This window comes from Pantherophis guttatus, chromosome 6 (assembly GCF_059756535.1).
Source record: "Pantherophis guttatus breed Tessera chromosome 6, ASM5975653v1, whole genome shotgun sequence".
Classification (NCBI taxonomy): domain Eukaryota; kingdom Metazoa; phylum Chordata; class Lepidosauria; order Squamata; family Colubridae; genus Pantherophis; species Pantherophis guttatus.
This window is the reverse complement of record NC_142068.1, coordinates 97,376,734-97,402,375: the sequence shown is the minus strand read 5'-3', so window position 1 is coordinate 97,402,375 and position 25,642 is coordinate 97,376,734. Positions and strand designations below refer to the sequence as shown.

Sequence of the window (25,642 nt, the reverse complement as noted above, 5' to 3'; positions counted from 1 at the left end):
TCATCTAGTCCAACCCCCTCCTCACGCAGGAGACCTGTACTAGGGATTCGAACTGCTGAACTGCCGACTTTTCTGATCGACAAGCTCAGTGCCTTAGCCACTGAGCCACCTGGTCTGATCTTCTGTCACCTAGTCACCTCCTGCATTCCCAGATGGCCCTGACCACAAGGCAACACGTTTGATTGAGTTGCTTCGGCTTGATTGCATTTCTCACGACATGACTTTCAACCTTTTGGAGCCTTTTGTCTTTGAAATAATATTTTAAATCATTCCAAAAGCTGCTGAAGTTTGGGGGTGGGGGCCTTCGGGGAGCACATCTTGCATAATGTTGATGCTTTTGCTCTGCAAGAAACACGCAGAAGCACTTTCACCCCTTCCGTGCTCCCAAAAGAAAATAGGAAACAAACCAATGAGAGGTGAATTCAGCTGCTTATGCCCCCCCTCCCCCGAATATATGAAATCTATTTCTAAAGTTACTGGATAAACCTGCTCTGCTCTTGTCTTGGCAGACTGTCGGGTTTCCGTTTTTAAGCTGTCTGTGGAAATGCTGGAAAGATGGGGCTGTTTGTGTGTGGGGTGGTGGTGGTTGTAGTCCCTGGTAGAAGAAGCAGTTTCTGCATAAGGATCTAAGGCAGGGGTCCCCAAACTTGGCAGCTTTAAGACTTCTGGACTTCAACTCCCAGAATTCTCCAGCCGGCTGGCTGGAGAATTCTGGGAGTTGAAGTCCAGAAGTCTTAAAGCTGCCAAGTTTGAAGACCTAAAGGAGAGGGGAGCCCCTTTTTGGGCTGGGGTCTCTCTCTGAGCGCTCCTGGCAGCCGGCCGCCTTTCAGCACCAGGGAAAGCCTTCGAGGAGGCTCACCCTGCAGCCAGCTTCATCCTGGCTCCTGGTTGGTTTGCGTTTTTTTAAAAAAGCACAACTGCTGTTTTCATTTTGCTTCAGTCTTGTGGTTTTATTCTGAACTTATATTTTATGTTGTTGATTTCCACACTAGACGTTTGCTGGCGAGGAGTTTTAAGAAATAGAATGAATGCGTTAAAATAATTTTACAGAGGACTAGTTGTTTCAAAAGATGATTAGCACTTTGCGTGCTCCCCGATACCAAGCAGCTTGGTTAATTAATAATAATAATAAAAAGGTACAGTGAGAGGCAAAGGAAATAATTTCCAATTTGCTGCATTTATGTATCTATCTGATATACCGAGCTCCCAAGACTTGTAATAATGGCTTGTAATAATAAATGCTGAGAACATAAATCAGCTACAGCAAAGCTGGAAAACCCAGAACAGGATAATAAAAATAATAAATTCCTCCTTGGGCAAAGCAGTGACAGGAGGCGCAAAAGCCACCGGAGAATCAAAGGGCCCTCTAACCTTGCTTGCTGTTCAACATGTTAATCCCAGATCCCACTTAAAGCATCTTGATGGCCCTGTGGTGGGTCAGGGAGGAGAAGTGATAGAGGAAAAGGGCCTTTGGCTCTGCAGACCCCGGGACCTCTGGTTGGGAGAGGATGCAGGAGCCCACCAGAGCTGGTTTTTATGGCTTGTTCCCTTCCGCCTGCCAGTTGTTCTTTTCCTACTGACAGTCAACAAACTTATTCTGCTCATTAGGAAAGAGGTTACCAAGATTCAGCCTGACACTCTTTGGTGTCTTTACAAATTGTATAACTAGGGCTAGCACGTCTTTCTTCGTCTATTGGGCTGTTAAGGGGAGAAATGCCACGTTCAATATATTTTTTTTAAAAAAATTGATTTATATGCCGTCCTTCTCCGGAGATTCAGGGCGGCTTACAAGGCGTTAAGCAATAGCCTTCATACTTTTTTTTTTTTTTTAATTTGATTTATATGCCGCCCTTCTCCGGAGACTCAGGGCGGCTTACAGTGCGTTAAGCAATAGCCTTCATACTTTTGTATATTTATACAAAGTCAGCTTATTGCCCCCACAAACTGGGTCCTCATTTAACCTACCTTAGAAAGGATGGAAGGCTGAGTCAACCTTGAGCCTTGGAGAGATTCGAACCAGCAGTAAATTGCAGGCAGCTGTGTTAATAACAGGGTGCTTTAAACCACTGTAGTACCAAGGCTCTTGTATATATTTTATACAAAGTCAGCTTATTGCCCCCACAAACTGGGTCCTCAATTTACCTACCTTAGAAAGGATGGAAGGCTGAGTCAACCTTGAGCCTGGTGAGATTCGAACTTGCAGTAATTGCAGGCAGCAGATGTTAATAACAGTGCTTTAGTCTGCTGTGCCACCAGGGCTCTTAATGTTGCAACTCTTTATTTTGATGGCTAATGCCAAAAACAAGCCGTTTGGAGGAGGGGGAGTAGGTTGTGGAGATGTTTCACTCTGGCTTGCAGTGCTGAGCAAGCAGCTCCCAACCGTGGTTTGCCATGCTCACAAGGAAAGGGAGGGTTGTCTTGATTTGAGCCAACGAACGCCAAGGTCCCCAAAGAGCTGCCTCAAATGGCTTGACTGACTCCCTCTTGACTCCCTGCCAGTCCTAGTTCGGCTGCTCTCTGTGCTTCTAGCCCTCAAGAAGCCATTTTGGTGGAGAGAAGTTGGCCTGGTTCTCGTCTTCATGGGCCCAGTTCGATCTTGTGCAATCATCAGATCCGAAAAAAAACAGGGTTTTTAAAATTCATTTCCTTAATTTGTTCTGGCTTTTTTTTTTTTTTTTTAAATCTTGGTTTGACTATATTTTTATTTACTGCAATTCTTGCCACATGCACTACCTTGCAGGTTCTAAAGCCGTATTCTTAATTTCTCTGGTAGCCGCTTCAGTCATTATAAAAACAGCTGGTCCAGAGTCTGGCAAGAGTAGTCGAGCCATGGTGGCCCTCCCATGGCTTCAGCCTTCTCCTCCGACAAAAATGATTAATTCTGCTCTGGAAATGTGGAGACAGCTGGGCTTTTCTCCAGATATCCATTATGTAATCATTTTCTTATAGCTCCACAGTGCTTTGCTGATTGCAGAGGGGTAGAGAAATGGATCTCTGCTTCCTGAAACAGTCAGTTGAGGACACCTCGAATTCCTAGGTGAGCTTAGTGCTGTTTACGAGATCCAGGGAGAGCTTTCAATCTTGGAGGAGAACCAGGCACATCAGCAAAGTCCAGAAGCTCCTGAGAATCAGCTAGTTTCTTTTTCTTTTTTTGAATAAAAGAACCAAACAGTTCCAAGATCCTTGTCCCATCTTCCCTGTTCTCTGAGCTTCCGCTGTGTCTTATTTCAACTCCACTGCAGAATGTTTGGGGAAGGCTCTTCTAATCATCAGGTTGAGCTTGTGGGAGTGGTGCTCATGTATATTATCAATAAGATGAAACCAGACTTAAAGAGGTGAGAGACCTTCCCAGAAACACAGCTAAGATCAGCTTTTTTTCAGGCTGAGGACCTCGGTTGGTCTACAAGGCTGATATGTCTGAATGTTGAGAAGAAAACCCTCAGTTAGTTTTCATCTTTAAATGTTTTCCTGGGACAAGTTCCTTTCTGACTTATTTTTCCAGACTCCTGTTAGGCTGTTTTAGAGAGAAAATATTTCAATAAAGGTTTTGTAACACCTTCCTATGAACCAGGGGTGAAATCCAGCAGGTTCTGACAGGTTCTGGCGAACTGGTAGCAGAAATTTTGAGTAGTTCGGAGAACCGGCTGGCTCCAGAGTGGGGTGGGAATGGGGATTTTGCAATATCCTTCCCCCTGGGGGAGGGGGAGGGAATGGTGATTCCCCTGCCACACCCACCATGCCATGCCACGCCTACCACACCATGCCCACAGAACCGGTAGTAAAAAAAAATTGAATTTCACCACTGCTGTGAACCTGATTTCTAGACCAGGTTGTCCTGAGGCTAGGAAGAGGCTGGGACCTGAGTTTCTGTTTGTTGACTTGGAATTTTTAACAGCTTCTGCTACAGCAGAGGAATGCCTGGGTGCCAGAAAGGCTTCAGGTGAGTTGGGTTGTGGTGGAGTAATGTTTGAAATGTTTCTCCTATGCCACCATAAGAAGGAAAGAAGGCCATCCTTTGGCATCAAGGCCAGAGAGGTAGGTGGGCCAATGGTTTTTGCTGAGGGCTTCCTAATGCACAATTCACAAGAAAAACAAGGCCAAAGGAGTGAGGTTTTTAAAATTCTACTTTTATAAGATAATCTTCTAGCAAACAGTGGAAGCTACAGCTGAAGGCATGTCTTGCAGTCTGTCAGTCTCAGTATAAAGTCCGTAACATGGAACTTGAAGAAAGATGTAAGAGCAATGGTGGCACTTCAGCACAGGCCATGAATAACAAAACAACGACCAAAAAGCGTTTCTCTGACTTTTGAGATCTCCATAATGTACATGCCGTAGTTGTGTGGCATAGTTTTTGCTTTTGGCAACTTGCCTATGAAGTTCAACAGGCAAACTCCTTTTTGTGCTAGGCAATAACAACAGGACCTGCCCTTGTGTCTCAGCACAATTTGCATTTAGTTTATTTGCCTAATTAAGAGGCACCTTATGACCCAGAGCTTATGCGACTTTCCCCTAGCAAACTATGAGGAAACAGCAGCCCAAGTTTCATTTTTCTTATCTCCTCTACACAGTTCTCTGCTCCTGAGCATCTGCTTCAGGGATTCTCCCTCACCTCTTCCCCAAATAGTTCCTGTCAACTGGATGCAGGCAGGGAAGTGCAGGTCAAGTTTAACTGCCTAGATTTTGTGAAAAACCTTCCCTTTACGGACTGACTTTACCCAAAGTCTTAAAATAAAGTCACCCAATGGCTATGATTTTTATTAAAAACTTTTTAAAAAGAGTAATAACAAGAGAAATAGGTAAGAAAGTTGAATAGGAAGTAAGTGAAAAAAGGTACAAAGAAAAAATGGAAAAGAAAGAGAAAAGTTATGATGGCGCTCAAAAAGTAACGTATGACAGGGTCCTTCCACCCACGACCGTTGCACCATCCCTGCGGTCACTTGATTTAGTGGTTCAGATGCTTGACGGCTGGCAGGTGTGACAGCTGCCCAGGGTCACGTGATCACCCTTTGCGTCCTTCCCAGCTGGTTTCCAACAAGCAGTCATTGGGGAAAACTGGATTCACTGAACTGTTGCTTGACCGCCATGGCAAAAAAAAAAAAAAAAGTAGTAAAGTTAGGCATAACTCACTTAACAACTACAGCACTTAGCAATGGAAGTTCAAGTCACAATTGGGGTCATAAATCAAGGACTAGCTGTATTCTGAAATATCTATCTTTTGCACTGGGACTATTGCTCTCTTTGCGGCTAACATGAAAACCTGGGTGTTTTAAGCTTCAAAAGTTTCAGTGTAGTTTCCTCAAGTCTGGCGATTCTCAAAGTGTGATCTGGGATCCCGAGGGGTTCCCAAGACCCATTAAGGGGATGCACCGAGTCAAAGGAATAAACATTTAAAAATGTCTCAGTTTTAAATTTTAATATAGCAAAATTTTGATAGATATAAGCCACCCAAAGCTCCTCTCTCATTTCTCTGTCATTTTTAACAATGCAAGGGGGGATCAAGCAAAAATGAGGGTGTGGCCAACTAATATGTTTGCAGGAACAGTTATTGACGCTTTGCTAGAAAACCCTCAAATTACACTGAGGTGAAGGCAGACCAACATTTCTGCACCCAGGCAATTTGCTTACTTGAAGGATTCAGTTATGGTTACCATAAGCACAAAGTAAACAATTCCACAAAACATATGTTTTGTTTTACAGACAAATTTATGTTTTCTGCAAAATCTGTATGCTGAAGGAGGACGTAGTGTACTTTCTTGTGGCAAAAGTGATTTTCTTAAATGTTTTCTAGGTTTGATAACGAGGCAAACAAATTTGGGGATGGGAAAGTTCAAGAAAGAGAAATCTAGAATTTAACAAGAGTGGAGGTATTGTCCACTCCAATCCCATGTCGGGATTGTCACAATCCTCCCATTGAGCAGTACAGAACTGTGGTGGAATGAAGTCTGGATTCCCAAAACGAGGAGCCGCATTCTAGAGGACACAGAGACTGTGAAGTTTAGATCGTTTGGTTGGGAGGAAAAGAGTTAAGACAGCTCCTCCCTGCAAATTCTCAGACTGTGTTGGCTTGGCAAGATTTCTGTATTTTTAGGCAAGGAACAATAAGGGAAACTGCTAAAAAGTTACCCTGCATGTCTTCCTTGGTTTGGGGGAATGGCAAGAATTGAAGAATGGTGTGATCTCTACAACAACATACAATGTGGTGTGAAACTTCACAGTTATTTTCTTTTAGTGAGGGAAACCTGCAAGATGTGTAGTCCAGGCCATTTTTTAAAAGCCAGCAGACTCATTTTGGCAAATGGCCCTGAATCAGTAGGTCAAATAACTTTTATACCTTTTAAAGTTGAATTTGAATTATTACTCTGAGTCAGGCTGGCTGGCTCGGATGCCGAGTTCTTCCTACCCCAAGAACGATGACCACAAACACAAAAGAAAGGGAAGAATTAAGTCCTACAGCAACGCAAAATTCTCAGTTTATTCTGAGATTTGACTCAGATGTGCGCTAAAACCAAGTAGACTGTTTTAAAATGTCTCATAATGGGCAGTCTTTCTAAAATTTTGATTTAAGGGAACATGTCTTTGATAGGCATTGTGCACAGACTAATCTTTAGGGGGGGAAATGTTTTTCTTTTGTGGCTAGGGATCCAAAGACGAAGATGTTGTCAATCTCCAAGGGAGGGTTGGGCGGTTCACCGACTCTCTTCCAGACTTGCCAATCAGAAACAGGGACAAGCAGGGGCTGGAAGGAGGGAGGTTTCTGTAGGAGACCATGGAGCTAATTATCTCCTGCAAAAATGCAGAAGCATGCTCGCAGCCTGGCATCGTCATTTTTTATTCATTAATTGAAAGTGCCACTTGGCTTTTTCAAAAAAAAAATAATCACAAAATGTTTTTAATATTATGAAAGCAGAAGATGAAGCCAAGAAGGATTTCATATTTTTTTTATTATTATTACTACTATTTTTACTTGCTTTACTTTACTATTCCTTGCTTTTAAAGACTAAACTGTTCAAAGACATTTGTAATCAGGTGCCTTCTAAATTATATAAATTAACAATAAAAAAAATGATGTAAACAGCATTCTAAAATTGGATGGCCCAGCTCTGGAAAAGCCAAACAGACTCAATCAAATCCCTCCCTCCCTCCCTCTCTCCTTCCTTCTCTCTCTCCCCCTCCCTCCCTCTCTCCCCCCTCCCACTCTCTCTCCCCCCTCCCTCCCTCCTTCTCTCTTCCTCCCTCCCTCCCTCTCTCTCTCTCCCCCCTCCCTCCCATCTCTCCCCCTCTGTAAAATTGTATATATAAATGACCAAAAACTCAGAAGGAGAACAGGTTAGCATAGGGTTAGTCAGGATAGTTTCTTTGCCTTTGCTTATTTATTTGGGGATTTTATACAAACCACACGGAGATCTACCAGTACTTTCTGTGATGGAAGACATTGGTTAACAGCCATAGCCTCCCTCATGGATAGTTATGCAGCCTCATAACTATGGTCTTGTGGGTTTTCCTGAACTTTGCAGAAGGTTGAACAAAATGATCCTTCCAGAATAAGTATAAAGGGATCTTGGCCAGGGTTTCCTTGACCAATCAACGCTTTAATTGAATAATGGAACAATTAAAATGAGTGTTACATGCAGGTAATAATGGAATTCTGAGTCAAAATGCATCTAGCTGTTCTTGCAACTTTGAGTGTTAAGATTTTAGTATTTCTTTATAATTAGTAGACTCAGTTTCACAGAACAATATATCTGGGTTTGGATTAATGAAGAAAACCAATTTTACTGGGCCACCTTTTCCCTCTGGGAAAGCTCCTCACAGCCATCGGGAGGGAGGCCTCGGCTCTACCAGGCTAAGCAAATTGTGGAGAGCAGCAGATGCAGTGGGGACACGTGGCAGCTGGGCCCACTCAGGCTACCAGCAAGGGAGTTTCTGCCAGGATATGGGGGCCTTCCAAGGAATTCAGATCAACCCCTGGTGGGGCTTCAACCACCCTGGGAAGAAGCTGTTCATTGCTCCCTCCTCTTGCCCCAGTGAGGAAGGTGCCCCCTTGTTGCTGGTGGAGGTGGCCCAAGGCGCATTTCTTTCCCTCAAAGCCCCCTTCTCCCTTCCAGGGATAACATACCTCTCCCTTCTCCAGTTTATAAATAGAACTGTCCTGGTGGACTTCAGTTAGCTTCCCCTGTTGTCCTCTTAGGCGAGTTATGTTTGATCTCAAAATAGAAATCTGCCAGTGGATCTGCATCGCCGGGATTTTGAAAGGTTCACGCATAAACCAAGTTGCAATCAAGCTACGTCTTAGCAAAGCGAATGACCACCATTTATGCTTGCGCTTTGGGGAACCGGGGCCTTGTGATGTCCAGGGAGAGAAGGAACATGTGGAACATCATGTCAGGGCCTTTAAAAAATAATTATCACCAAAGCATCCTCTAAGACAGATGGGTCTTCTTGTAAAAATCTGTGCGTGTTTAAGGAAATCTGAATTTGAAGATTACAACTTTAATTTAGCCAGCAGCTTTGGAAATTGTACCTCTAACATAGAGCACTGTGGGTCTTTGTGTCTGTTTAAATACACTAGTTTCAATATTTCTTAAGGCCAAGTTACGTATCTGGTTGGTTTAATTAAAGTCTGTGTTTAACAAGGAGTCTTTCCTTATAGCTTTGCAGGTATGACTTGGGTAACTCTGCCTCGTTTTTAGCCATTTAAACCTTTTTTCATGTAGATACCTAAAATATTTTAGGACACCCAGTGTGAAATGGCCTCCCTGTTTTTCCACAGCAAAGTCACTTGGGTTTTTGTTTTCTGTTTTTGAGTTTGTAGCTTTATTTTAAGTGTTTTTTTCCCCCCAAATCAGCCAGCAGAGAGCACTTTCTACACCTTAATATCAGAAGCAAGAAAGCAAATCAAGGGAAGAGACTGGATTTCTCCTGTTTTCAGTCTGTTAAAGAGTAAAAAGGAAGGCAGAATAAATGGTTTTGTTCCTTTCTTTCATCTTGAGAGAATGAACCTTCCTTTGGACCAGTTTTTCTCAATCTTGGCCACTTGAAGATGGGTGGACTTCAACTCCCAGAATTCCCCAGCCATCTATGCTTTAACTACCAGTATGCTGGCTGGGCAATGAAAGTCCACCCATCTTCAAGTGACCAAGGTTGAGAAAGTCTGCTTTGGACTATGCCCCTTCCTCCTACAGGTGCAAATGCTCCCATGCAGCATCAATGACTAGTAGTTGGATGTGTAAGGGTAGAGTGGATATGTCTGTCTGATGTTTGGTTTTCCACCTGCAGACTGGTCTTTCTAGGGGTGGAGATGGAAACACACATATAGAGGAGAGAGATTCTGTTGCATGACCTGATGCATTCTGGACTGTTGGAATCAAGTAAGATCAAGTTCTTTTTGTCACAGCTACAGATTTTTGACTGGAAGTCACAGTTTGCCACAGTTATGGTGGTGCTGGGAATAATAATTCAGGTGAACATCAACATTTCTTTGTTCCTGGTTCTTCAGTTAAGTCTTCCTTGATCTACTTTGACCCACAGAACATCTCCAGTCCCGTAGGGCACTTGGTTTTCACTTAGTACTTTTGAGTTTTTCTTCATTGGATAAAAATAATCTATAGGAGATAGTATTTAATCAGTTGTTGTTAGAAGGTTCAGTGGCAAATAGATTGCATATAACAATGTCCATCTCTAAAACTTTTCCTGATTCTAGCAAATACATTGGTTGCAGTGGTCATGTCACAAATGAGTTTTGTATGTGAAAATCTCATCAGTCTTCTTAGATATACATACCTAGTACTGAATACAATTGCTTACTGTAATCAGGATGGTGTAGCTTAACAAAGAGTGACATATACAGTATATTGCACACCCTTCAAGTGGTACCTACTCTGCCAGATTATTAAGGAATTGGGCCTTAATAATAAAGATATTGATAAAAAATAAAGATGTTGAGCAGACAGCCCAAGGTGATGTCCTGTAGAAGTCTTGATCTTCAACTCCCTTCTCCTCCCAGGCCTCAGGGCCTTTGGCATGGCCAACTGGAGCTCCTGAAGGATGCCAGCTAGTCTAGAGATAGAGAGAGTAAGTGGGTTGAAGATGCAGGCTATTCTACTCACAGGTTGGCCTAGGAGAGGAGCAGTAGAACCTCTGTCTAGGAAGGCCTTGAAATGTGATTTAGTTCCAAAAATTGTCTGACATAGGAGCTCAAAGGAAGCCCTGCTGATACCATGGAAGTCAACTGCTAGTTGGAATCCATCATCATCATCATCATCATCATCATCATCATCATCATCATCATCATCTAGATTCAGCCTGGCAGCAAAAGGATAGTCATTCCTTTGGTGTAACATGTCTTCTGTCAGAGGCAAAGCACTGAGCCAGATGTTACTGGCTGGGTGCCTCCACTTTGCTGGTTTTCAGATGAAGGGATGATTGGATGCATCCACCTCGGGGCCAATGAGCAGACCTGCATTGCAGTGGCTCTCCCCCCCCGCCTTGCCACTCTGGAGGGTCCTGAATGGGGGCTGGGGGAGATGCTCTCGAAAGGCGTACGCAGGAACAGCCCCTGTTCACAGTGCTTTGGGTCCTGGCCTCAGAATATAAGGAACCCGGAATATAAGGAAAAAGGGTTTCTCTTTTCATCAACCCACTTTTGAAAGGGTGCAGAATCCAGAAATGACACAAAGGTGCTGCAGACCATTTCCTGGATTACCTGAGAGCCTTGAAGTGCTGTTTTCTCAATGAATTCCATCCGTTTGTGGGTCTTGGGTCCTGACATCCCCCACATGTGGGGGGGGGGTGTCCCAGGCTCCCTCCAGGGCACTTTCTCTGAGGGGAGATGGTGCAGTGAGATGGGAGTCAGGGGGGGACCCTCAGGAAATACCCCATTGAGTGGGAAAACAGGGAGGAAAACAGCCAACCTCTTTTATGGACCCATTAGACCAGTGTTTCTCAACCTTGGAAGCTTGAAGATGGGTGGACTTCAACTCCTAGAGGGCTGGGGGATTCTGGGAGTTGAAGTCCACCCATCTTCAAGCTACCAAGGTTGAGTAACACTGCATTAGACCAACTCTTACTAGGGCAAGGAAAGGCAGAGTTGGGCAGCCCTTCTGTCAGGTGCTCTGGGCCCCGGATCTTCTGCCAGCGCAAAGCCACATCCCCGAGGCTGAATCGATCAGGCAGCAGCAGGAAAGACCCGGCTGCAGATCCCCACCCCGCCCTTCGCCCGGAGGCTCCCTCGCTGGCTCTGGCGGCGGGAGCGCTTCAGCACATGGGCTGGCGCTTGGGCGCGGGCAAGCGGAGCGCCTCACGCCGGCTTCTCCATCCAGCAGGAGCAGCAGCAGCCGATCATTGGCTGGCCGGAGCTCCGGGGACTTGTCAGCGCCGTGCCGCCGATCGCTCTGCTCGCGGAGCGCATTCGGAGTTGAGAAGGCGCTCTGGGCGGCACGGCACGGGCGGCGGACTCTTGCCAAGACCCCGCTGGCCCGGGGACGACGGCGGCTTCTCTGGGCTCCTGAACGGAGAGGGAGGCAAGCGCTGGGAGGAAGGCGGCGGGCTCTCCGGGGAAAAGACTCACTCGCCCCCCGGCCCTTGTCTGAGAAACGACCTGGGCAGATGGACTTTGGTTTCCAGCGTCTCTGGATCTTGGAATGCCAGGAGAGGCCGGCGGAGGAGGATTTTCTGGGCTGAAAAATGAGTGAAGAAGCCAAAGAGAAGCCTGCGAAACCCGCCCATCGGAAGAAGAAGGGCAAAAAGGTAGAAAAAAAATTAATAATAATCCCCATCTTCTTTTCCGGGTCTTTTTCCCTTTCTCCTGCGGGGAGAGGGGTGGTTTTCTGGCAAGAGAAGAGAAGATGCTGGCTGTTATTTGTGCAAGGAGGCGCCGATGGGTGTGTTCCCTGCCGGGAAGCAAGGGTTGCTTTGCGATGGCTTTGTGTGGCCGAATTGCTGCCATGAAAGGCTCAGGAGAGGCTTCAAGAAGGGGGGGGGATCTGCCTGGGCGCCGAGACCCTCGGCCCACCCCACCCAAGCAGACCTTTCCTCAGCAAAGCCTTCTTCCTTCGGGCAGGGCTTTTCTTTTTCAGGATCTGAAGGGAGAGGCACGGCAACTTTCCCTCCACAACCTGGGTTGAGGATGGGCGTTTTTTATGGTGGAGAATCTCACAGATGGCTCTTCCATGAAGTGCCCGAAAGGAGGGTTTGCTTTCCGTGTGGATCCTTGGCTTTGCTTGAGCTGGACCCCTTCTGTGAAATATTCGGTATATTCGGTATAGTAAACATGTCAGTGAGTTCCTGTGACACCAGTTGCAACCCTCGAGCCCTTATCAGTCCATGCAATTCCACTAAATGGGGCTACTCAGAGGTAAAAATGACAGCACCGGGTGGACTTTCTTCTTGCAAGCCACCTTATCTGGAGGAAGGTCCCAATTCCCATGAACATCGAGGTGTAGATATGCCTGCTGGAGCTCCCTGGTAAACACTGTAGGCTAATTTTTTTTTCACCAGCAAGTCAGCCTCAGCCTCTCAGAATAAATCCAAATCGTGGGATTTCACTGATCTCTTCCACAGGTGGAATCACCTATATAATAAATTAGTGTGGAGAAATGCACATTTTACAGAGGCATTGATGGCATTTGAAAAGGAAATTAGATGTCTACCCTAAACATCTTAAAAACAGATTCTATATTTTGTTTCATAGAAAAAGCTAGAGATCATTCTTAATGGTCAATTCATATTATTGGAGCATTTCTCTCCGTAGCATGGCAGTCTTTTAAGGACTGGGCAAACAGCTTGCTGTGTGGTTATATATTTTGAAAGATTGTGTGGGTTTTTTTCTTTAAAGTATATTACTGTAAGGTGTTTACAGCTGTTTTTTACACGTAAAATAATATGAAGCAAATCTCTCTGCTAGAAATCCCTGCACGCTGGAGAAATATCTCTGAGCTTTGAGGAAGGGTGGCTACGTCCATTAAACATGGAGGGGGTTTCTGTTCCAGGATCTTGAATGTCTGGTTGCCTTGAGATTAACTCAGGTCCAAGAGCAGCCATGACCTTATCACCCAAACTCAGTTCTTGGGGTTAACTTGGATCTAACCTGTAGACATCATGTGTCTCCCTCAGGATGCTTTCTTAGGGAAGAATGAATGGCCACTGTTGGGTTAGGATAGCAAGGTCATATCCAATGCCAAAATGTGACTCTCTGGAGCTTCAGAGACAAAGTCCCAATGCCAAATTGGACATCCATGTTTTGTGATCTTTGAGAACCTCTTTTCTTCTTCTTGCAGTCTCCTGTGTGTCCCCGTTTATGAAATTGTGATGTTTCATGCTATGACCAGTAAGGAAGTACCCAGAATGAAGTGCTTAGTCATTGTTTTCCAGCTTGCAATGCCCTTTCCTACCTCTTGCATGTCATGGAGGCCCATTGAGCAGGGCTGGGTGGGGAGTTGGCTAGCAAGCAATATCTATGCAAGGCTCATCAATATGTTTATTTTAACATGTCACAACACTTCAGGATCTAAAAAAAGAGTCTTTTTCTCTCTTTAAAATAGAAAACTCTGGGATGTTGTATTTTGCACGCTTGACTCTTCTTTGTAAATAATGGCTTGGAATGAAGCTGTCAGAGAATTGTTTCTAATAAACCCAGCTTGTTATCAGAGGGTTGTGAGAACTGGATCAATCCCTTGGTAGAAAGTCCAGCAGTTTCTCCTTCATAATATTGAGGTTAGTTAGTTCTATGCCTAGTTGACTGTGCTCTTTTTTGAGTCTTGGAAAAAACTTGAATGATGAATATTAATGGATGATATACTGAAGCACTTACTTTAATTAACAGAGGAAAATTTCCCAAAAGTTTTTGGAAGGAAGCTTCATATCTGAGAGCCAAATTAATAATCTTGTTTTATGAAACTGGCATTTTAGAAATGCCTAGACTTGAGACTCTATCTGGAAAAATCAAGCGGAACCTACAGCAGTTTCCTGTGGTTTATTTATAAAAGGAGATATGATACTAGCATGACATAGTTGGCACATCCTGCGGGTGCTTCCTAATCTAATACCAGCATGCCAAATAAGGGAATGTGAGAACTAAATTTTGTTCAAATTTATTCTGGTTCTAATTTCATTTTAGGTTTTAGCATGAAGGGAAATGGACAAGGATGCTTTTGATTTACAGGTATATATTTTTTTGGTCAAGCTGTTATGGGACATATTTAGGGTGCAAACTGCATTTTACTTAGTAAGAAACTAGGCAAGTGTTGAGGTTGTGCTGGTTACTGGAACTGGTTTTAATTCAGCCTTTTTAGACAGAGTGCAAAGTCATGACAAGAGGCCAGGCCAAGGAGGAGGAGGAGGAGAAATGGTGTTTTAGAAAGTCAGGCAAGAAAACCTTAAGCTCTCATCAGAAACTGGAGAAGGCATTTGGCAGAGACGTAAGAGCAGGCAAGGCAGGTCAAGAGAATGCGAGAGGGAAGGCTGACTAGGAGCTCCTCGGAAGTGCCAGATTCCAGTAAAGCCGGCTGGTCTTAGGTGAGGGACAGGGCCTGGGGCAGAGTGAAGTTCAGACCTCCCACTGGCCATTTGATACTGTGTGCTCTCTGATGTTCTCCTCAGCAGCGGTGGCATTGAACTGGAGAGGCCAGGTAAAGGGTGACAGCCTAAAACATCCATTTAAAAGGTTCCTCTCGAAGGGGGCGAAGAGCCTTTTCATCCTTTGAAAGAGGGCGGTGGGTTCAATGTTTGTTTTTTTCACAGTCTTCCAATGTCCCATTCCCCCCACCCCCACCATTTGCATTTCTGGACTTGCAGTCAAGCTGAAAAGCCCTGCCTGGAAATAAGGTCATCATAGGATTCCTCAAAGCTTCGTCCAACCATTCAGTACAAGAGAATAAGCTGGGTATGCACAAGTAACACTGGGGGAGGTGTTGTAATCTGGAAGCTGTGAAAGAGTTGCTATTTGCTGCTGACTTTTAGGAATGTGCAAATGAATGAGTTTCTTCGTCTTTGGTGATAGAGGTATAATGTGGAAAGATTACTTAAAATATAAATTGGTTCTGGACCAATTTCTTGAAGCATCTGCTTTTCCTGCTGTGTGTTATTTATATGGCATGAAAAGATGATGATGCATTAAAATAAAGCTAGTTTCATGGAAAATTGCACAAAGTTGTTGTTATGCATTGATATAGACACAGGAAGATGCTCATCAAAAACCATGATCATTAAGCCAGCCTGCAACATAGATCATTAAGCCAGTCTACAACATAAAGGCAAATTTTAACCCCATGGTTGCTGGGTGGGGACAATGATCTGAGGTCACCAAAAGAGAATGTTTAGGTTGACATGATGGAATTAAAGCCATTTGTTGGCATTTGAGAATTTGGCATAGGAGAAGGAATAACAGGGCCCAAGGGACTTCAGTTGCAGAATATTTTTGACAAAGGGAAAACACCCTTCACAGTGATGAAGAATATCTCTTCTTATTGAGTAAGGTAGCTGTTTCCATGATTTAGCTAGATTAAACAGATCAAGGGATCTGGTTTGCTGTGAGTTGCTCCTCAGGGGCACATTTTGAAATAGGTCCTGTGGGTTGAGTTGCTGCCTAACTTCATAGAGGGCTGGGGTTATTTGACATTGACGGTCATGTGAGGTAGGCCAAGTCAAGCATGACTTCAGTGATGTAGAGAAGAGTAACAGAATCTTGAAAGTCTGCAGGAGTTTCTCTCTACTCCAAACAAAATCCAGGCAGGGTTGTTTTCAGCTTCTATGTCACACTATCCACTTTCAAGGTAACATTTTCTGAAACTCCTCTAGTAGCATCTGAGTGTTCCTCTCCTTTCCCAAGGCCAGGTCTACATTCTTTAACAAACACACCAGTTGTGCCATTGATGCTGCTCACTTGAAGACCTTCAGTAGGGCTATTTATTCCACCATAAGGTTGTGGCGTAGGCTTGATTTAGCATCTAACCGACCACTATTACACGGTGAATGATAGGTGAGATAGGCCTTGGGTGTAGTTCAGCATAATTGGCATGCATTCTTATAAGAGACTTTTCAGATGAAGTTGTCATCACTCAATTTGATGCCAGAAAAAATAATTTATAGTTACTTTTTTTCAGTCATAGCTCATCTCAACTAAATGGGGGTTTTCAATTTCATCCACGAGAAGAACATAATGCATGCCAGAAATATTTTCCTCTAGTCAAGTAATGGAGCCACACATAAGATAAAGTTTGTGGAGGGTTGTCATTACTTTTCACAGTTGGATTATTTTGGAAATAAATACATCTTACTTTGCAAAATAAATACACGTCATTCCTTGAGATCCGAATGTGATAAACCTTACTTCAAAAGAAGCTCTCAATACCCCCCCCCCCATTGTTTTGTCTTCCCAGCCTGTGGGTGTGGTCTTCCTTTCATTTGAAAACCCAGCTTCAGATTCCCCACTAGCTTCTGAAAAGAAGTCTTAAATTTCAGAAAGGATCAGGGCTCTTGGAGACCAGATTTGGGTAGCAGCCAGGGGTGACATTAAAGAGTCAGCTATTCCACAGATGCCTTCTTAAGGTTTGAGTTGAGCACAGGGGAGTGCTAAAACAATGGCTTTTATCCTGAGAGAGAGAGCGAGAGCCCAGCCTATGCTGAGCTCTCCAAGGTCCTGACAAAACCGAGATTTCTTTTCCTCTCAAGGTAAGGGCCCTACCTGAGGTCCTCAGTCAAGCCAAGGTTAGGAATTTATATCAAATGCAGAATATTTATGTGGTGCTCACTAGATTGCATGATCTTTAACTATTTGCGTACAAATATTTAACTGATTCCTTGAAATAGCAAAGGGAGACCTATGCAATTAATGGACCAACACGGAAACAAGCATCAGAACCCAACACCACCTCTCTAAATACTCTTGTGGGAAACATTCTAAAAGATTAGTGATGAATCCTGTAGGAGGTTGTTAAGTAGGATGAGTCTGCTGCAATATGGTACTGGTGGCTTTTAAAATATGTCTGCATATTTTTAAGAGTTCAGATAAGTGTCAACTTACCAGGAAACTGCAGTGTTTACACCAAGAGAAGCAACAGAGGTTCACCTGCACTTAATACACATTTTAAAAGTTCAAGAATACACCTGTTTTAAGTTTCTTAGCCATAACAGATCCTTGGTTATTCTTGGATCTTCTTAGACTCTCCACTTCTGCAGTTTGTCATTGCCTTATTTTGGGATTTTTCCCCCCGATCTCCTCATCTGACTTGGAAACCTGGGCTTTCTTGGTCACATGAACAAGTTCCAACTTTTCTTTACTTACAAAGATCAGCCAAGGTGTTCTAGGTGCTGCCCTGGGTAGATCGCAGCTATCAACAACATTTTATTCCTTACGATATTGTTGATCAGGCATGCTGAACCCCATAAAGACATTTTAAAAATCCACCTGCCGAGGTAGGCGCTGCAATCAATAGTGCATCAAAGCCACCAGGTCCTTGTCACATTGATGTAGCCCCATTTCCACATTGCCCTCTAGTAGTCAACAAAATATTCTGGATCTGGTTTGGAAACATCTTTGGTTAGAAGTTCTGGTGAAACTGGTGGGCTTTATTTCAAGATAGGTTTTTATAAGGGGCTTTAAGCTTGAATCTGATGGACTCAATAGTTTTGTATGTTTTGTATAGAAAACGTTCGTATATTTTCTATTGGGGGCATAATTTTTATATTGTTGATTATTCTGTTTATTTTATGTATGGATCTGTGTATTAGTTTTGAGGGGTGGGTTGTTTTGGACCAAATGCCACCCAAGGCCTTTGGGGATAGATGACATACACATAAAGTAAGTAAGTAAATAAGATACTTGCAATTCAATAAGAAACTTTAATCAGGTGGTTTTCCAAAGGCAATTAGAAGCTGACAGTTTTATTGGACATAAATGGGAAAACAGTCAACCTTTAAATGTCTTTCTCTTGGCCTCAACATATTTCTAGAGCACTTACCTTTTTGTGATGTAACCACAGCCATAAAATGGAAGGTGGGGGGATGTTGGCTCAAGGGCTTGATTGGAGGGCAAGTGCCAGCTAGTCCTAGAGTTGGCTGATCAGAGGTTGCCATGCTTTTCTCCTCCTTCTCCTTCTCCTTCTCCTTCTCCTTCTCCTTCTCCTTCTCCTCATTTTCTTCAGCCAGTTGCTTGCTAGTTTTGTTCTGGCTGCTCAGAACTTTCCGTTCTCCCATTTTGTTCAGGAGGAGTGAGGAGATGCTTTTATTGCTGCCCAGAGGCATCAGGGAATTACCTGAGAGCAATCATCATGATCAGTTGGCTCTCCTCTTAGACAAACTTGCATCGTGGCAGGGAACCTCATGTACCTAACATCAGCTTGGGGGGTTGGGAACCAGAGTCAGGTCTAATTTTTATGGAATGGGAGACCAGGAAAAAGTGGGAAATCTTCGCTTCATTGCCAGGAGAACAAATTGTTGGGATACATGAAATCATCAAGCGTCTTTCGTGTCTTCACCTTCATTTAGAAGATCCTTGGGATGCCTGCCTGCGGATGGGATTTGGCTGTGCTTCAGTCTAGCTGGATTCTGTCCATTGCACTGTTTCTCAACTTAAGCAACTTTCAGATGGGTGGACATCTACTTCAGCATGCAGGTGGGGGAATTCTGGGAGTTGAAGTCCATATACCTGAAAGTTGCTAAGGTTGAGAAACCCAAATTAGCCTTTAAGCATGAATGGTGGGGCCTTGTTAACTACCCCTAGGCAGGTGCAAGCCTACAATGAAAATTAAGTTGTGGGTTGTGGATTTCACCCACAGGGCAGAAATCCTTTTGCTTTGGTTTCTGTGGTCCAACTGCATGTTTATTTATTTATTTTATTTAGGTAATTTATATGCCGCCCTACTCCCGAAGGACTCAGGGCGGTTTACAAAAAGGAACAAAAGTTACATAAACATTAAAATCAATTTAAAATTAGTTAGGGCTTTATAGGTAAGCACCAGCACCTTGAAACGAACCCGGAGAACCACCGGTTGCCAGTGCAGCTCACGCAGGAGAGATGTCACACGAGAGTATCGAGAAGCCCCCGTAACAACCCGCGCGGCCGCATTCTGGACTAACTGTAGTCTCCGGGTGCATCCCAAAGGTAGCCCCATGTAGAGGGCGTTACAGTAGTCTAACCAAGATGTAACAAGGACATGAGTGACCGTGGCAAGGGCATCCTGATCTAGGAAAGGGCGCAACTGGCGCACTAGGAGAGTTCAGGAGAGGCTTCCAGGCCTTTTACAAAATGACAAGAAAGAGAAGTTTGTTTGAAAAGCAGCAATCAGAGGCCTTTAATTGTATCCTGAATGGTTTCAAATTAAATTGCTCTTCTGGAATATTTTTTTAAATGAATGAGAAGCAATGTGCCAGAGGGGAAGTTTTAAAAGCTGTGATTCTGTTTTGGAAATCAGTGGCATTATTCACCCCCAGAGAAAGATGTCTGGGGTGTGTGTGTGTGGTTGTTGATGTCATCAGATGTTGGAAGAGTTTCTGGGAGGGATCTCAGGTTCTTCAAGGCCAAGCGAGATACCACACTGGTGCAGGCTACGTGGTCTTCACAAGCCCTCCTGATCGCCTTTTGTGCCATGTTGTTAGCATGAATAATGTTGACTTGTTCCTATCAAGCCATGGTCAAAAAGAAATAGAAAGTGACAAAAATATGCAACAAACAAAATTATAACAAAGAGGACTCTGACCTTCTCTTGGTCCAGAGGCAATACAACAAACTTTTAACAATAATTTTTTTTTAACAAACAAAATTTTAACAATAAATTTTAAAAAGTGATACTTAAAAACCTAATAATCAATGTTCTAAAATACCAATATTAAGAAAACATTCTTCTTTTCACTTTAATTTAACAGATAATCAATTGTCAATCTTATATTTAAAAAGCTCAATATTTCTCCAAACCAATTCAATCTACTCCTAAAATCAAAAGGTGATTTTTCTCCTTGTCATGTAGGAAATCCAGCCGTGGTCTCCAAGTCGTAAGGAATTCAGTCAAGTTATTATCTCTAAGCAAAGCAGTCAATTTTGCCATCTCTGCCAGCTCCATTCATCTCAAAATCCATTCTTCCATTGTCGGTTTATTTCCTTCTTTCCATCTTTGGACATAGAGCAAGCAACTTTGCTGCCAGGGAGGTGCCTTTCCCAGGATGTGCCTCTTAGCTCTCTTTGCAGCTTGGTTTTCAACTGGCATGGGGAGGGGGGCTGGGCAATGAATCAAGGAACTTTAGGAAGAGCCTACCACCACCACCACCCCACTCACCCCCACCCCCATTTAGAGTAGTGGCAATTCCTAAGCTTTGTCTGTTTTACTCTTAATCACTTGGAGGCTGGGGTTAATGTGCTAAGCCCAAAGGCCTTTTCCTTAACTGAGTTGCAAAGAAATTGGTTGTGTTTCAACTGCAGATGGCTGCATCTGTGTGTAACTTCAGGTTTACAGTTTATAGCAGAGGTCTTCAAACTTGGCAGCTTTAAGACTTGTGGACTTCAACTCCCAACTCCTTTGCTGGCTGGAGAATTCTGGAAGTTGAAGTCCACAAGTCTTAAAGCTGCCAAGTTTGAGGACCCCTGATTTACAGGTTATAATGTTTCTCCTTTTCATTTTCTATTTATGGGTTTGTTTTCTGTTCTGTAATAATCAAGGATATTCAAACCACTGAAATGCCTGTGGCCATTTTATGCACCCTTCGGAACTAAACTACACAGTATTTTTATGTGGCAACAGTAAGGTTTTATATAAGACCTCAGTTTTCTCATATTCTTTAAAATATTGCCTTAGTGTTGGATTGGCAAGATGATAAACAAGACGAATAAGATGAAGGAAATACATCAAGTCGTTCAGAAAATACTGAAACTAAAATACGACTTGGAATCGCATTGATTTTACTAGGAATAATTCCAGAGAGCATGAAGGAAAAAAATATCACAATCGACTAAGATACATACTGACAGTGGAAAGAACCACTTTGGCACAACTTTGGAAAAGTGAAACCCTGCCAAGAATACAAGAATGAGAGACCAGAAGTGGAGAATGTACAGCCAGGCCAAAAACTGATCCAGTCCATTCATGCGTCCATCCATCCATCCATCCATCCATCCATCCATCCATCCATCCATCCATCTTCATCATAACAGTTTAACTAAATTCAAACAGGAATGGCTCCCTTTAGATTAGGGCTGTCAAACTCGTGGCCTGTGGGGCTGAATGCGTCATGCTGGCCACGCCCATGCCAGTTTAGCAAAGGGGGGGAAAGTCCTGATATGTCATGTGACACCACTGTGACGACGTGAATTTGACACCCCTGCTTTAGATGATACACCACATAGCAAGAAAGGTTTAGACCAGGGGTGTCAAACTCAATTTCAATTTCATCAGGGTTGTTTTTGACTTCGGGGGAGGCTGGATGGGCATGGCCATGGTGGGCGTGGCCATGGTGGCCATGACCAGCTCGACATCACTCGCTCTGGTTTTGGCTGCGACAGCCTCCTGCAGTTCTCTGCCAGCAAAAATGGATCCTGCGGGGGGGGAGGGTGCATGCGACCCTCCCAGGCTCCATTTTCCCTGGCAGAGGCACTGTGGGCCGGTCCTTCGCTGATTCCAGGGCGGCCCCGCAGGCCAGATCTAAGCTGAGATTAATTTTATAAAGTCAGGCAAAATGATTTAAATAAACAATAAGCAACAATCTCCAAAATTTCAAGAAATACTTAGTAGAGTTAGCAGCTAAGGACAATGGAAGGGAAGAAGGGCAATGATCTATAGAAATTTGTTCCTTTAATTTTTTCCTTAATGTTTCACTTTTTTACTTAGTTTCAGGACTTCATTTTCTGCATGCATGCTAGTTTTGGCTATGAGGTTGATGAATACAAACCGACTGCCAGTTTATAATATTCATCCTTCATGAGGGAAGAATTTCTTTGTTAAGACAATATTCATGAATTATGCAAATATGACTCATGTTCTGAATGGCACATGAGTTTAGTTCTTGCACAAGTACTAATACCACACAGTATTAAGAAGACCACTTCGTTTGCTCTGCAGGCTGAGTTATACTTACAAAGATCGATGATCATTTCAGTTTAAATGATATGAGAGACGATTAGCTCTTCTTTCACTTAGTTAATTTCCCCCAGCCCGGTTCCCAATGGGACATTTCAGAAAATCTTATGGCATCAGTGTGAAGAATGCCAGGGATCCCAGCCTTCTCACTGTAGATTGTGGCAAGTAGAAAAACAATGTAGCCCTACTTTTATGACAGCTGTATTCTTTCAAATAAATATCCAACATTTTCTCCAGAGATCCTGCAAAGGATCATTTTCCAACCGAGAGGCAAATGGGATTATTCTTGCATGTGCCCCCATCACTGTCTTTAATTAGGAAGCCACTAATAGTGCCAATGTCATATTCTCATAAAACTGAGACAGTTTTAAGTCCCAGCAGAAATGGGGAAGCTGGCTTTCCTGTCCTTAGTGAAGTCTTCACTGGATCCCTCAGGATGAAGCACTAAGCCCTGAGACGATTGATCCTGTCTCCTTTTGGCCAGCCACTCTCTAAAGATATTGGAAAAGCGTGGTCCTCCCTCAGCTCCATCAATCCAGGTGGCACAAACCATGGCCGAAGACTGAGAACCTCATCCTCCGAAAGATCCGAAGGGCACCAGACGCCTTTCAGTTGGTGGGCACCATTGTGGTGATGCTTGTGGTGTCACAGGGTTCCTTTTTCAAGGAGACCCTCCTTTGAGCTGAAGGATTTATTCCAGAATATTTTTTAAAAAGCAAACTTTAGAAGGAAATATTTTGGGGAGGTCAATTTACAGCTACCGGTAGCTCTTGTTCTTTAATTAGGGGAATGTTGCAGGTGCTTTGATTCCATAGAGAAAAATGGGGTATAAAATGCCACAAATAGCAGTGAGTAAATAAATACACTTTTCAAGGGGGGAATCTAATGCCAAGGTTTTTAGTGCTCGAAGTGCTGGGTGGCTCTTAAACTCCAGACAAGCTATAAAGCAACATTTTATTTTCAGACAGACACCCTCCATGCCTCATGAACGTGACAGGAAGATTTATAACCCTTGCATGATGTTTCATCCGGTAAAGGATTGAAATAACCGACTTAATCTCAGCACTTCCGCCACTTCCGAGCCCTGAGATGCTGGTTGCCCTCCTGTCCTGACCCTCTTGGCTTTTCGCAAGGCCTTGAAGACCTGGGTCTGTGCCCCACCTGGCATCCCAAATGTGCAAAAGGCCCCGTTTCCTGCTTATGTTGACATCAGTGGACTGTCACATTTTTCTCAGCTGCTGTATGTATTTAATTTTTAGCATTGTGACTTTTGAATTGATTTTATTACCATTTGCAGCCCAGAGTCACTTGTTTGAGATGGATAGCTATACAAATTGAATAAATAAATAACGCTAAATAAATAAAAGAGAGTTGTCAAGAGGAAACTGTTGTGTTCCATCATGAGTCGTACTCAGCCAGCATTGCATTCTTCTAATTACGTAGAAGAATTACCCGCATACAGTTAGTCCTCGACTTATGACAAATGGGAGCAGAATTTCTGTTCCTTTGGTAGAGGTCCAGATAGATTCAGAAATCTCAGAAAATCTGTGGGACCTCCATGCAGTGTCAAAGCATAGTCAATGTCCTACAAAACAAGGAAGCATCACAATTGTTTTCTAACCATTTAGAGTTTTCACATTTCATGTACTGTATCTTCTATTCTTGTTTTCATGCCCACTTCCTCTCTTAAGGAATTAAAGACTTGGTCATGGATTCATGGGAGAATCCATGGGAGACAGATATTCTCTTTAGTTGTGTCAGGTTCTCAGAAGGTATCCACTGATGGTGTAGGTTGTATCCTTCAGCTTTCTTATGTGGTCCTTCCTTTTGTTCTCCTTTTCTGGTCAGCTAGTAAAAGAAGGAGACCCAGAGAGAATCTGAGGATTTAGCATAAAACAGAAGGATACATGCAGAGACTTGAAGAATGAATGAATGAATCAATGAATCAATCAATCAATCAATGAATCAATGAATCAATGAATCAATCAATGAATCAATGAATCAATCAATCAATCAATCAATCAATCAATCAATCAATCAACCAATCAACCAATAAATCAATCAAATGAAGAATGAATGAATCCCCTGCATCAGTCTGATATGGGTTTGGGTTGTCATTCCAAATAAATCAGTCCACCTCCTCCTGAATGCAGATCATGGCTTGTAGTATCATTCTGTGGGATTACCACTCAATCTTGGGTAGGTTTTGGCTTTGTTATAATGTTCAACAGATGCTGGAGCAGCTTGAACTATGAGAAGACTTATATTTAAATTAGATAGTTCTGCTTTTTGTACTTCTGAGAAAAATAAGCAATGTTGTGTGAGTAATGAATGAATGAGGAAACTTTCTTCCTGAGTGCTCTTTCTCTTTTTGCAAGGATCTTTTTTTTTAACAACAAAAACAACAACAGTGGCCTTCAGAAGTGGCATTTCACCCTCTCTGGTAGTTTGAAGAGATCCAGTCCATTCCACCAATTCACGCCCACGCTCCATTATACTTAATGGGTGCAGGCAGCCTTACTTTGTATGCTTAAAACACGAGAGAGTGGGCAGATCAAGGCCGGCAATTAAAGATTATAAACAATTTGTAGAGGTTTTTTGACTGCCTGTTAGTGAGGTTTTTGGTGTGGAATCCATAGATGTCACCATAGTGTTTGGCTCTGATTACTTTCGTGTACTTTGCCCTACATGTCAGTGTTAATTATACAGTTGGGACCATTCTCTTTCTAAAAAGTTTTCCTTAAAAAGATGTTAACAGGGGGGCAGTAATGGCGTGTTCTGAGATTTCATTTAAAGGTCAGCTAAAAGGCTCCCTGCTGAGTGTTTCTACATTATTTATCACAAGGCTACCTGGTGTCACTGCAGTTTAGTGCTTGCTGAGCAAAATATGGGATATATATTAAACACACACACACACACACACACACACACAGAGAGAGACAGAGAGAGAGAGAGAGAGAGAGAGAGAGAGAGAGAGAGAGAGAGAGAGAGAGAGAAAGAAGAAATAAAGAATACTAATAGAAAAATCAGGTACAGGTAATGAATTATGGATGGATAAAAAACAAACCTGATATACCATTAAATTAATATATCCATCCACATGCATCATTCAAAGTTCAGGTTATTATCAGATACTTCTACTTAAAGCTGCATGTCCCCATTGAACTATAAACTAGAAATGCTCGGTTAACACAGTTCAAGTTGCTAAAATACAACTCCAGGTAGTAGGCAGTAAATAACACATTAAATTAATACTGTAAATTGTACATCAAATTAAAATACGAACTCTAAAATCCAATTCTGTGTGTAAACCTGTAGTTCCAAAAATGATTTCCAGTTAGAAATAATATATATATTTAAATACAAAGTTAGATCTTAATGTCAATCCTGGAATTGTACTATACCTTGGAACCCTACTATACCTAGGGTTATTTTGATTAGTTTTTAGTGAAGGGAGGTGAAATATTTGAGCAGAATGAAAATCAGACTTTTGGGACAGGAGAAATGACATTCTCAGGTCCACTACTAGTCCTCATGGCTGTCTGAGTATAGTTTTTGGGATGGGCTTCTAAAGGGGTTGACCA

General features: G+C 43.0%; 1 protein-coding gene across 3 annotated transcripts in view; it reads left to right on the top strand.

Annotated features, from left to right (window-relative positions):
- ANK3 (ankyrin 3) overlaps positions 1–25,642 on the top strand; it is a 286,682-nt gene that overhangs the window by 18,854 nt on the left and 242,186 nt on the right. The window contains exon 1 of one of the 3 annotated variants that reach the window (XM_087872283.1): positions 11,256–11,745. The exons of 1 other annotated variant lie outside the window; for it this stretch is intronic. In XM_087872283.1, coding sequence (XP_087728409.1) covers positions 11,683–11,745 — 63 coding nt within the window. In that variant the 5' untranslated portion in view covers positions 11,256–11,682. Of the gene's footprint in view, positions 1–11,255; positions 11,746–25,642 lie in introns of those variants that run through there. One more of the 3 variants, XM_087872293.1, reaches the window with a different exon arrangement.